The following is a 14,219-nucleotide window of genomic DNA, read 5'->3' on the forward strand; positions in this document are numbered from 1 at the left end:
CTTTTTGTCAATAAGTATCTGAAGATGGAGTGTCAGGAGGATGGAGCCAGGCTCTTCTTAATAGTGCCAACCAACAGGAAAAGAGGCATCAAGCAGAAACTGATGCACAGGAAGTTCCACATGAATATGAGAAAGAACTTCTTTACTGTGCAGGTGACTAAGGACTGAAACAGATTGTCCAGAGAGGTTGTGGAGTCTCCCTCACTGGAGATATTACAGAACTGTCTGGATGCAATCCCATGCAATATGCTCTAGGATGACCCTTCTTGAGCTGGGAGGTTGGACTGGATGACCCAACTGGGGTCCCTTCCAACTTTACCCGTTCTTTAATAACTAGACACAGATTGACTTATTTTTAGTCTTTCATTCTAATGATGAAAACAATGGGCAAGAACACTAGACAGATGGACAATCACCAACATTGTTTAAGAAACATCCTCCATAATTTTTTGAAGGAATAAAGTTAAGTAACTGTCCTTAGGGCCTAGGGGGATCAAAATTATGTTTTCTACAGTAGATTAGCTCCTTCTTGAGCTAAGGGCAACTGAGGATAGTATAGTTTACATGGTCCTTTGAACCACATATACTGGGTCTTTCATGGAGCAGCAGCAAGATAACCTGGCAGACCTGAAGGTGGTATCACTGAAAAACGTATGATCATGTCTGTGGTATCAGCCTCTGTAAGTATACTGGAGTCTCTCAAACACTGTGACTGAATCCAGGTTTTTTTTATAGAAGGAGGACAACCTCATACACTGGCAAATACAGGAAGGTATAAAAAAATTCGTGAGCAAGTTCCACTGCAGGGATAAGAAGTACCTAGGCTTTCCTCCTCAAAGTCTGAATGTTTAAACATCATCTTTGACAATATTTTATTAATGGAGAACCAAAAATTAATGATCATCCATTGGTGCATTAACGCCTAGCACTGCTTTAATCCTTAAGCAAGGTTTGGCACCAAAGTGATCCTGAACTACTAGGTCTCCTAAAAATTTTGTTCTTTTTACAATTAAACTGTGCATTATATTGGAGCGCAAACAGATCTGGTGTCAAATCATAACTATGAGTATTAATAAAGTTTAGTAATATCAAACTCCCCCCAAACGAAACCAATTCTAAGAATCTATACAGAGTATCTGAATACTGACCTTATTCACAGCTTCCACAAGCATTCTCATTTCCTTCTCAATGTCACTGACAAATTTTATATCCTTCCTGCAAAAACAGCATTCTAGGTTAACAAGGCAAGAGAGTGTATAAAGATATATAGTATCTTCATATTTTGTAGTATTTTTCAACAAGAACAAAATTAAAGAACACAATTGACTGAAGCAGAAGCTTCATTCACATCAAAAGACTGTTAGAATGTCACCACTATTACAAAAATAATTATTTCTCCTTCAACAGCTGGAACCCAGAATAAAATGCTATGACATGGCTCTACTGTCTGACAATCCAATGCTACATTTTCAAATGAATAATGTAGATTTTAAAGTTGCCATTTTGGTGTTTTTAAGTTACTTGTCATTAATTTACCTAATTACAATATATGATGAGACACAAAAACGGGAACAGGGTAAACAGAGTGGAGTTCTTTCCCAAGACAGAGGAAAAGTTCACTGATTTTGGTCTTCAACTTGCCTAGCACAACAAATTATTAAGAATGCATGAAGCAGCATAAGGCTACTTGCAAGCAAACAAACCATTCTTGATGTGAGATACTAAGGATTTGTTTGAAGTATTTTTTTGTAACTAGCTTCATCACAGTACTTCAAGTCTTTCACTTATGGGCAAACTTTGTGCTCTGTTCTTAAATAAGCAGGTAAACTAGCTTTAAAAGGAAGGCTGCTATTTTTTAGGCTACCATCCCCATGGGGAAAAAAGGCTACCTGAAGATTTCATATCTCAAAGCTGGTTAGTAGTAAATAATTCTTCAAAAACCAGGCACTATTCCATACCAACACAGTACCACTTTGTGAATGATGTCAGAATTTAATCAGTCAAGAAGTGCCTCCCAAAGCAAGCACAACTATCTCTGGCAGATGACCTACCAAAGTGGTGGATGCTAAAGTGAATGTATCATCAAAAGACCAAAGGGTCTCAAACAAATGTGCAAAACAACAACATTGAATAGCTCAGCCACCAACATCACTTGATCAGGTAAAATGGACTTAGTCCATCACTGGTTAACCTTCAAGGTTTAGCAAAAGTACATGGACACTGCATGTAGCTATGAGAATTCCTGGGTCTTCAGTAGAGAGTTTAACACTGGGAGAATTAGAAAAAGGACATGAACTGGTAGAGCTAAAAAGAAAGGGGCCTCCAGACACCTACAGTGTGAAATACAGTCAGCTCATGTAGTATGAGGCTTTGGAAAGAATATTGCAGAAATAATTTCAAGTTCAAAAAAACCCCAATCCACAAACAAAAAAAAACCCCAATCCAACAACAAAAAACCCAACCAAAACCACCAACACCTTCAGGATTCAAAGGGTTAGAAAGCATGAACTACACAGAATACCAATCATGAACACCCAAATTTCAAGGTGAAGTGATCATGGCAGTAAAGAAAAAAATGTATCAACTATCCAATGAGAGGGTCCACAAGGATCTGATGTATAATATTTAAAAGTGTACTAAGGAACCAGCTAACACACTGAGGGATACATAAAAAAAGCCCCTCAGGAGCCTATAAAACCACAGATATTCATAGTGCATACAGTGGGGTCTTGCACAGCCAGTGACAAAACAAGAAAATTATTTTCTGTGTAGCTCCAGGTGGCTAGATACATCAGATATTCTCTCTTACTCCAGTAGTCTTAATTCATCAAATAACAGCCTCAACATCATCCATGTCCAGTTGGACACTGATACTTGTGCCAGGCTATTCTCCAACTTCATGTCAACAGATCAACCTGAGCATTTGCTTACTCTATGTGTATATATTTCTGGAGCTTCTTAAAAGGTCAGTGCTGAGGTGTCCAGCCAGTGGATCTGCATCCCCTGATCTGTGTTCAGTTGGTAGTCATCTCCATGCTACAAGATGGATACCCCTTGGCAGCAGAGTATCTCCTCATGTAAAGCTATATGGTGGAGAGACTTCTTTTGACTCCTTATCAGATCCTGACAAACACATCAGCAAGATCAGCATGCAGCAGCACTACCATGCTATTCCTGGTGCCCCCATCTCATGTCACTGTCCTACAAAGGAGACATATTATCTTGGCATGCTGACACTCGCTTATCTTCTTCCTGTTACCTGGAGTTGCACTGCATTTTGGGAGCTTCAGGGTTCTGTCATTAAAGACTACACCTCAAAATCATCAGGAGTTCTTACAGCTTTCTCAAGTTTTCTTCATTTTTAGGTATGCATTTCTTTCAGCTCTTGACAATATATCAGCTACACAGACCACTTAATTGCCTAAAGAAGATAACATGGCATTCTAGTAATGACTTTGGCAGCTGCTGCCTTCTTGAGGCAGTGACTCTGAATGCACAGGGAGGCAACTGTCGAGTTTTTCAATCATTCTAAGATCCTGTATATAACTTATGCTCTGCAGAAAGCCACAAGTCCGGAACTCCTGCATTACTGGAGTGATGCGCTCAAGCAAGAATAAATTAATCTGTCAGAAATTATTCAGAATGTTGAACCACCTGAAAACCATACTGTAACAGATACTGATGCCATGATGATTTTTTGCCTTTTTTTATATATACCTTTTATATACCCTTTTACATAGCTTTTATGTATCCCCAGTGCTTTTAGCATGCATACTTGTTGCAGAGGAATTCCTTGTGGAACGGGGGCATAGGATACCCCAGGAGAGCTTGGGCACCCCAGGGTTGTTGCAGAAGTACTCCTGACGGGGCCTCAGGCTGAAGATAGGCATGCAAGGCACCTGATAGCTGGCAGCCTTGAACAGCCTTGGGAAAAGGTATACACTGGTCAGCTCCCCCACTGCTTAGAGGCTTTCTCATGGGAAGGGGGCATGAACTTTGCCAAGTATAACTTGGTGTAAGTAAACAATAAAACGAGAGCACGATGCTCAAATTGTATCGGTGTTCGTGTCGTGACTCTGGCTGGTTCCCCTGCACCCGGGACACCCCCCCACCCCCCGCTAAAATTTGTAATTCCTTAAGTCTGATAACAGCTTAGACCCAATATTCTGTTAAGCCAGGAGACCAAACATCCTGGAGGCCTCGCAGTTGGAGGCCAGAAAACCCTATGCCATCCTGAGAAACCAAGGTCTTCCCTAGAACATCCTGTAAACTAAGATAGGTCCATCCAGGGGGGAATTCCTCAGGATGGGGGGTTCATTTGAGCCTCTCATTGGGTAATCTTTGATAGATCAGCTAATTTGTAAGGCCCATAAATTGTATACACAATATATCATGTGTGTGCATTTTGGCGCGTTCCACCTGGACGAAGTGGTGCACCTTAAGGATCCTTAAATAAATACCAAGGTTAAAAACCCCTTTCCCTTAAACCATGTTTGGTTCTTAATTTTAAGACCAGGGTAAGGCAACAATTTCTGGATCATGCCATCATAATGGAAAGACAAATCTGCTAGACTACTGAGATAAAAGATCACCAGCAGCAGTCAAGGAAGTAAATTCATAAAGCCATAGACTCACAAATTGCAGACTACTGCTCTTGTAAAGAGTTACTATACGTTACTATAAGGAGAAACTCATTTATCTTTAAAACTAGATAAATGAAATCCAATAATTCAATGTATAAAGTAATTGACTTGAGGACTAACAAAAACTTTTGCTTTAGCTATGAATCAGTAAGAATAGCACTGGTGTATTAGTTTATTGTAAATTACCAGTGTAAAGTGGCTACAAAGGAAACACAATTAAAATCACTGCAAGAATGAGGAGGAGTGTGGAAGCATTAAGGGTACTTTTTAAAGTATCTGTTCGACCATCGGCAGTATAGTGCATGACCATGGTCAGTTCTGTTCATGAAAGATGAACACTGCAACTATGGGTAGTGGCTGGCAGAAAGACAAGATAGAATTATAATCCAAAAAACCACAGTAGACTACACACACAATGCAAAATGTTCACTTATTGTACTGAAAGTGTGTGCTGTGTTTTCTGAAAAAGGTAAAGGAAAACATACTCTATACACAACGAAGATAATAGTCCTTATAAAATAGCACTTTTAAGTGCAAATACTAATAAAAAACCAGTAGCTCCACAATGAAAACATTCAGCTCCTCTTTTACAGTAGGCTCATCAGTTGGAAGTAAAGAAGATGTAACTTTTAAATTCCGAGTGGTTGCTTATGTAAAATTTTCACTTATCTCAACATATCAACAAATTAAATAAAGGATTTTCAAGCAGCAAACATCCTTACAATCCATGATATTTATGCAGCATTAGAGTACTGGAGCAAGAACAAAACATATTAAGCTGTTCCAAAAAACTTAGACCTGGTAAAAACCAACGTCATGCCTACAAACTCATACAGGAGTAAAAACTCTTAGATGACATATAATCTAAACATCTTTTTAAAAATTTGTCTGATCCCTCCCTGTCATTCCAGATTGCAAAGTATTTATTGATGTGATGATTTTGGTACTACCTTGATTTCACATTGCCTCATTTTAGGGTGTCTCAGTCTAGCAATGCTCTATGCAGTCACACTGGCATAGGCTTTGCTCTGCATCCAATATTTTATTAATTCCATTTCTTTATTTTTAAAATAAAAGCAGTAAGGCAAAAAAGTAAATGAGACTGGTGGAAAGAACAGCAGTCTATGAGAGCATATTTCATTATTTTGCCATCACTTTTGTCTCTGTTTTGAAATGTTTATAAGGAGCACTGAGGTGAAAGCTGATTCTGTGTAAAAGCAGTAGAGATGTGAGAAGTACAGGTACTGATTCATAGTTAGAATGGTGTAAAATGATGTTCCCATTCTAAATCTGGTCCTTTTCTCGTTACAGAAAAAAGCAATCTGTCAGGCACTTTTTACTTTTCAGGTTCTCATTTTGGAGGTTCTGAGAAGTGCACATCAATTCCTTTGCCTCCTTGGCCATCTACTGCCAAGGCAGTTATTTTTAGAAGAGTAAATAGAACTGTTCTGCATTTCCCATCTTGCTCTCAACACTGTTGACTTATGACACCTGGCATCATTAAAACACATACCTTGCATCTTCTTTTAAAAGGTCACTGTACTTTGGTCCAGAAGAACGGATATTAAAAGGATCAGAACTCTCATCTATTTCAAGAGCTTCAGCAAGGCGCCTAAATTTGATGGTAGGAGGAAAAAACCCCAAAATATAAACAAAAACATAAGCAAACAACAAAAAAACCCCCAACCCCATATAAATCCCAACCTTCCACACATGTCATCAAAGAATAAAGTTACAGGTTACTAATACAAATGAATAGTTTGCAAAAGGTATGGTCTGCACATTTCAAACTACTCATTTAGAACTAGAATATTCTAGCAAGATTTCTGATCACTCAATATAGATCTTTGTAACAGGAATCATCTCCACATTTATCTGTTCTCTAGGTCATGCAGAAAGTAATTTCTTATCCACATGGCATTAACTTTCCAAATCTAGACTACTTCTGTTAAAAAAAAAATAAAAAAAAGCAAGCAAGTTAATTACCCACCTGTTCCTCTGAAGAGCTAAGCATTCTTCATCGCACTGCAACCTGAATTATGAATGAAAAATAAAATTGGAATCACTGCTGCTACTCATACTTTTCAAGGTGTAACTTGCTGGTGTCATATTATCAAGTCTAAAGAAGTAACAAGAGCGTGTGAGAATAGTTTATTGTATTAGAACAAATAGTAGAGCTAAAAATAAAGAAGCAACAAAGATCTTTGAGCAGCCAATCCCTTCTCCTGGTCTTGAACAGGAATAGCAATTACCAAAGTCGTACAGGAACTGAGGAAAAAATCTTCTGAACTAGATGTTTATTGGTAAATTTTATCATTTGAGAGAAGAATGAAGTTGATAGGAGCACTGAAGGGATGTTAGGAAGGACTGGGAATCAGCAATGGAAGATGTCACTTACTCTTATGAATCAGAAAAAATTACCAGTCAGGAAAAAGAGGAAAGTTAGACATGTATATGGAGGATTGTGATGAACCATAAACATCAGTATTTCCACTGAACCCCTAATTTCTAGTGTCAGCAGAGTTATGAATTTCAGTTTTCTGTCTTGTCTTTGAAAGGTATTTCATAATTTTATTTTGAGGGATTAAAATGTTGAGAAGAATCAGGAGTTCCCCAGAATTTCAGTGGCAGTTACAAACTTCTTCGCCCTAGACTGCATAAGTTAATTAATTCTCTTGATAATAGTTACTTACATTAAAAAAAAGAAATTCTACAGGGGAAACAGGTTCAAACTGGTTTATTCAGTGGCATGTATTATCTTTGGAGACAAATAGTTCCAGGATCCAGAACTTCTGATGACTTTCTTGAAGGAGACAGAAGAAAATGAACATACTTGCACTCTTAAGATCGACCCGGTACTGTTTAAAGTCATTTGCTTGAAGAATTATTTTCTCCTCCTCTAAAAGAGGAATGTAGCCAATTTAGAGAAGCTACTCTAGGTCTGATCAAATTTGTCACAAGAAAAATCCCAAGCCCTAATAAGAAATCTAAGCTAAAGTATAAAATGTCTACAGACAGGACAAGAGAGTGAAACAAAAAGAAAATCCCTGCAGCTTGCAGAAAATATTCTTTTATTGTAAATGAATGAAGTAGATTTGTACACTACTTTGAAAATACAGGAGTTTGACAATAAACTAAAAATTTTAGACTAAATATTCTATGTACCACTGTCTCTTTTCCCCCTGCCCCAGTATTCAGTAGACAAAAAGAGAGAAGGCAGAATACTTCCTCTGACAGTCCTTGAATAAAGGCTACCTACCACAGTTTAGATATCATATTAGGAAAGACTTGTACAAAGAAGTCATCTCCGCTAATTTCAACTGTTCAAAGAAAGGGCAGTGTCTGTCCACACAGAAAGGTATGTGTTAGTGACTACAACACAGTAGCAAAATTTCTTGAAGTATGCTGGCACTAGCTTTTGATACAGAAGTCATGAAGCAACTATATGGGAAATGTCACTATTTTGACTTTACACAATATAAAGGAACATTAGATTTTAACACAAGTAATGGACATACTCTGAAATAATAAAATTCAATATAAAAAAGAAGACATGGTAATAGAAATAAACTAAAACCAGAGATCAGGAACTCTAAGGGCAAAGACTTCAGTAAGTCAAGTTTCTGACAGAAGGATGTTGGGGAAAATTGACAAGTCCATAAAGAAATGACACCAAAAGTAAAAGGACAAGCTTATTTCAATCCTGAGGAACATCACAAAAAGAAAATCACCTAACTTAATGCCACAAAATTAAAATCAGGTTTGTGGTGCCAGCCAGGATCAGAACACCAAAGCAGCAATCAAACTGAAATGCAAACATAAAAAATTCTAAAAAGGGTAATACAAAAGTATTGTAAATAGTAAGATGATGACTAGGAGAAAATATAGCATATCAATAATCCAGAAAGGAACACTCGATGGTGAAACAGAAGATAATAGCTATTGTCCTGTCTAGAAATCTGAAAAAAAACCCAGAGGAACTCCAACGAGTTGGCTGAGTAGAAAAAAACTCTGAAACCACAGTTGTATTGTTTCACACTTAATTATAGTAACAACCAGACAATGACAGAGAACTCATCCTACATGAAAGCAAAACCACGAACCACCATGGAACTGCAAAATACTTTTTTAGCAGTTTTGCTGAAGTAGTCAGACTGCATAGGAAGACTGTAAGTCTTCCTAGTACTACAGCTGACTTTTTTATCACCATATTATGTATTATGCATGTCACCTATGCTTCAGGTACACACAAGGGCTTCAAGTATTTACTACATGTATCTCCTTACCTGGCCTGCTTCATTTCTTTTTTCGTAATAAGCCTACTGATTTCCACTGAATCCCCAAGCTGTAGATCTGTTAACTTAGTTGCTATAGATATAGCAGCTATTCTGAAAAAGAAGAGCATTAGACTTCATTTGAGGCAACACATAAACTTCTGAAAAGGTATATAAGGGTGCAGATTTAACCTCTAGGTGGAAGAAGTAAGACAGACCGATCATTTTCTCATCAGATTACAGAATGGAACTTGAGTTCTACATCACTGAGTTTTAAGAGTCTAATCTAGTTATGTAAATCAAGAGTTTATTCTCAGCTCCCTCAACTAGGAGTAACACTAACAAATGGACATGCTTCTTATGCAAGTTGAAATTATGCAAGGCAAATACTTTTTCTCCTCACTTGCTTAATATACAAACTACAGCTGACAATACAGCTTTAACTCTCCTTTTATCTGATTCTTCCCCAACTGTGTGCAACTAAAATCTGTAAAGTGAATTTATAAAGTACTTAGAAATTTGCTTACAAAATACGGTTAACACAATCCACAAGGAAAGGACAAAATACCTACTGAGATCGTTACTATTTTCTTTATAAAGATTCTTCCTAATTCCCTTCAATAACAAGTTTTCCCAGTCTCCTTTGCTTGCTAAGATTTGTATAACTAAAACACACAGGAATTTTTCAGGGAAATATCCCACATAATTTTCAAACAAACTCCTAAAAATGAAATATTGTATCCTCTTGAACTATCTTTTCTGTTACATGCAGATAAAACGATACGTTTTATTCTATATGTTTATCTCTGTATATTTTGCATCACATTCAAAGAACCTACCACCTATCAGGAAGAAGACTAATCATATTACATAAAACAAAAAAATCACTGAGAGGCACCATCATATTTATCAGGTGATGCCAAAGTCTAGGTAATGGGACATGAGATGATATGACATCATCATTTGCACCATATGTACAGATAAAGCACATATATTTCCTGTTCCCTTGGGCATTCTTTCTCCAACATTCACTGACAAAGCCCAAAGCTGTTTCATCATTTCTCTAACCTTTCTGAGAAAACCTGGATACTCGATTAATTTGCTGACATTTATTCTGTTGCCTTTTTTTTATATATGGTTTTTGTTGCTGTTGTTTTGGTGTTTTGGTGTGGTGATAGATAGGAAAAAAAGCCAAACTTATATCCACAAAATCAGAATATGTTAATCTTTCAGGTACCTGAACTGCTGGAGTTTTCAAACAGCTGGCACTAAATGCTGGTTCTGTTACTATCAAAAGTCAAGAGTAATTTGTCTGCACATATGAACACATTTTAACTGATACAAACACTTGCTTTAAACAGAACAGTTTCTTTCCCTTCCTCTTGATCTGGGCTCTGATTAGAGAAATAAATATGTATGCATTCACCTTACGTGTGCAAGAACACTCATTGGCTTCAAAGAACCCTTTTCCTTGAATGAATATTATTGCAGTGCCTGAGCTATAAAACAGCAGAGAATTAACAGCCTTCAAAAATCTGGACTTGTATCTGGACTATTCAAAAATCTGGACTATGTTATCTTTTGAACTTATAATTAATGACAAGCATTTGTCAATTTAAACTGGTATTTCAGAGTTGAGTCAGTCTTCTGATTTGCATTCATAGTGATGAAAATACCAAAAATACCAAACTTCTGTACATGTATCTTGCATTCATCTTAGTATTGACTACAACTGTTCATAATTGTTTCTAATTAGCACATTCTTCTCCTTGTTTTCATTAGGTAATATTAAGTACCTAAGCTAAGCTATCTTCTGTCAAAACTTGAATATGGACAGCATACAGCAGAAACAAAACAGCATACCCTAGTTGGACTAGGATAAAAAAAAAGGCCCACAGATACCAGTTCCAAATAAAACCATCATTAAGTAGCTTTTCTTTGAACGACAGGAAGAATCTCTGACTTTTGTTAGTCACCTCACAACTAGGATACAAAGCAGAACGATCCAGATTAACTTCTTCCACTCCCTTTCAATCTTAGCCTCAGAGTAAGATTTTTTAAAATGATTATTATTACTGTTTTGTTATATTCATTTCAAAAGTTCCAAAGCCCCACTTTTCTTCTTTTCCTTGTCCATTCCTTGCTCTCTTGCATATGAGAAAGAGAAGTAAGTTTAGAAATAGGATCTGGAGACTATCGCAATAAATAGAGTTGGGTAGGGCTCAGTTTGCATATTAAACCCCAAGATTTAGATGCCAAAGCTCTCCTGCCTAAATTTATCTATTTAAGAATTACTTTAAATCACTCTTTAGCATCCACCATTTCTACTGACTAGGTTCCAACACACACGACTGGAAACTCAGAGAGCAAGTCACACATGGACTGCAATCAAATACATTCAGGAGCCTGAATCTGGACTTGACAAATTCATCTGTACCTAATTGCTCAGTGTGGGTAGAATAGAGTTCCACATATGGGAGAGTCAAGCTTTGACACACCACCATAGTTAGATTAACAACAGAAAAAAGAGAAATGTGTTCTAATGCAGCATGGCTGGTATGAAAGCTCAAGGAAGTACCAAAAACCCCCCAAAACCACCATGTGTCAAAGTACGAAAAAACATGAAAAAGCTTGTGAACTAAATATATTTAGTCAAGTCTGCAATTTAATCAAACTGCGAAGCAGTAAGTCCAGTAAGGAATTGAAAAAATTATTACTGTACCAACCGTTGATAAGTATTGGATGCTTCTGAGCAAATCATTCTCTCCTTTCTTCTTCCACATTCACATTGAAGATCAACCTGCCATATCACACAAGTGAGCAGCTTTTTAAAAGTCTTGTCTTTTTATGGCCATGGAGGGGTGTGAAGGATATAAATTTATTAATTTTAAAAGTCCCATTTTAGTGGAATAACGGGTAACTAAAAGTGATGAATAGTTTTATTTTTAAAAATTCCATACTTTAAGTTTACAGAAAAAATGTCATGCTATCAATATACAAATATGTCACAACTGTTACTGGCTGATAATTAAACCATACAATTCACCTGTGACTTTGCAGTGAATTTTCTTTGGGTATCTAACCTTTGCACAGCAGGATATTGACGGGCAGGGTGAAGAAGGATGACATGGAGCCATACATGGATGATTACAATATAGCCTTGGAATAATACATGGCTGTTTACACTCTTCATCTATAAGACATTCTCCCTTATGACAGATTCGTTTACATTTGTGCATTCCACATTTTAACATTTGATTGCAGCGAAGTCCACAGGAAATGTCAGTGAGATGACAAGGAATATTACTTCGCAGCTGAAAGAGGAAAGGAAAAAGATGACAACTAACAGTAAAAATTATCAATGGAAGTCTCAAAGTGCTTTTACTGTTCACACCTTCATTTGGCACTGTCCACATAAGCATCTTAAAACTAAAAGGTCTTAGGTCAAAGAATGAGTTTTGCTTTATACTATAGCCCAATACAGCAGTTGGTTTGAATGCATTTGGAATAAAAGATTTACTTCTCCAATTTAATCACATTAAACTCCAACTCCAGTAAAATATTCCATTCCAAAGAAGCCACAAAAATCTAAGCCTACAGTCCTAAAAAACTGTTTAGTATTCAAAAAATTAATTCTCCAGACTTACTTCATGCTTGCCCATACACCATTTCTGAGTGAGATAGGTACAGGGGGGACATTTCTCCTCACTGTGACATGAATGGTACACTGCAGTCACAGAAATATAAAAGTCGTAACAGTTTTATTAGCATACTTCAGTTGAATGCCTTAAAGGAGACAGTAAAGACTATTAAACATGAGTTTACATTTCAAAACTACACAATTTATGGGAAGGATGATGCTTCACACAAGAATAATATATTCTTAAAAAATTATGATGCCAAGTGTTTAGGTGAATATTCTCTATAATTTCTAAATTAAATAGCACATAATTTTCTAACTTGTGAGTAGAGTTATATACTCAGGCAAAATTTGTCAGAAACTGTTGGACCCGTGCTATTTATTTTGTGATCAGCCAGTGTAATTCCAAGGAACATAGAAACTAACTGTTCACTAGTTTATCCTACTGTTTCAATAGAGCACTTGATCTTTGGAATACAGCATTTAATGTGTTGTGACTACTAATAACAATAAGAAAAAATGCCAGTGCTTTTACTAGTGAGAAGTACCACTAGTAGTACTCATTGCAAGTTTTTAGCTGGTTGGCTTTTTAGTGTAGACCCTTGGAAATCTATTTTCAAATAGACGTACGCATACTTTTCTACATTTTGATTAGAAGAACCCCAAAATAAAATAAAAACAAAAACAACCACACAACAAAACCAACCAACCAAAAAACCTGAACAAACAACAATAACAAAACGCCAAAAAACCCACTCAAAACGCAATGGCTTAACTCACCTGGATGATCACAGTCATGTGGCCTGGTGCATGTCTTTTTACACTCTGGTGGCTGAGTGCCACAGGGAACAGGGGGGTAAATCACAGATTCACCACAATAACAAGTTAACTCATCAAAACCTGAAAAAAAAAGTCAAATATATCCTAATGGCTACATGTATTTGCATGTTTCCTCTATGAGAAATCTTTACACAACATGCAAATGTTTTACTTCAGCTTTGTTTTTTTTATATTAAGCACTAGTATTTGAAATTAGTGAATTTATTAGCTTTCATGGCTCCTACAAGAAAACTAGACTCTGATGACTTCGTTAGGAATTATGCTTTGCTTTTAGAGTGGTTCTTTCACATCAACATTTTGAACCAGAGCCAGCAAAATGCTCATATCAAGTTGAAAGCTTTGCTGTTCTACCTTTGATTTAAAAAAGGAGAGGTTGAATTCCATTCCAGAAGGCCCATCACTGAAATTTTGTGTTCCAAACTTCCCGACATCACTTTTTCAGACCAGTGTTTAGATTTTGTCATTTTGCCAAGCCCTGAATATAGTACCATAAAGATTCCAAAGAAAAGTATCAAAAGACAGCAAGTCTTTTTTATGGTATTTAGTATAACATGGATCCTCATAAGCATCTTATGAACCTGTCCAAATACTTCAAATCCAACTTTGTGTGTTTTGGAAGTTCTCTGTCTTAGGCAGTACCCATTTTATTCTGAGTGCTTCTTTTATCGTCTGTGTTTGGGAAACAAGTTTTAAACTCTTATAAGATCCAAATCTCAGTGATAAACAAAGTAACAGAAGTACTGACATACACCACCCCAATGAAAACACTGCACAAAAAATAATATAATTCACTGCTTTTTTTCAGACTATAAAGAAACTGGC

General features: G+C 36.7%; 1 protein-coding gene across 8 annotated transcripts in view; it reads right to left on the reverse strand.

Annotated features, from left to right (window-relative positions):
• NFX1 (nuclear transcription factor, X-box binding 1) overlaps positions 1–14,219 on the reverse strand; it is a 110,126-nt gene that overhangs the window by 18,149 nt on the left and 77,758 nt on the right. For 6 of the 8 annotated variants that reach the window (XR_011149085.1, XM_069007871.1, XM_069007869.1 and 3 more), the window contains 8 exons: positions 13,338–13,457; positions 12,565–12,644; positions 12,001–12,231; positions 11,644–11,717; positions 8,930–9,031; positions 6,634–6,675; positions 6,157–6,255; positions 1,149–1,215 (listed from right to left, as the gene is read on the reverse strand). Coding sequence is in view for 6 of the 8 variants with exons in the window: in XM_069007871.1 (XP_068863972.1) it covers positions 1,149–1,215; positions 6,157–6,255; positions 6,634–6,675; positions 8,930–9,031; positions 11,644–11,717; positions 12,001–12,231; positions 12,565–12,644; positions 13,338–13,457 (815 nt within the window). In the remaining 2 variants the exon portion in view is untranslated. The other 2 variants (XR_011149086.1, XM_069007873.1) reach the window with 2 other exon arrangements.

This window comes from Aphelocoma coerulescens, chromosome 2, assembly GCF_041296385.1.
Source record: "Aphelocoma coerulescens isolate FSJ_1873_10779 chromosome 2, UR_Acoe_1.0, whole genome shotgun sequence".
In the NCBI taxonomy this organism is placed as follows: domain Eukaryota; kingdom Metazoa; phylum Chordata; class Aves; order Passeriformes; family Corvidae; genus Aphelocoma; species Aphelocoma coerulescens.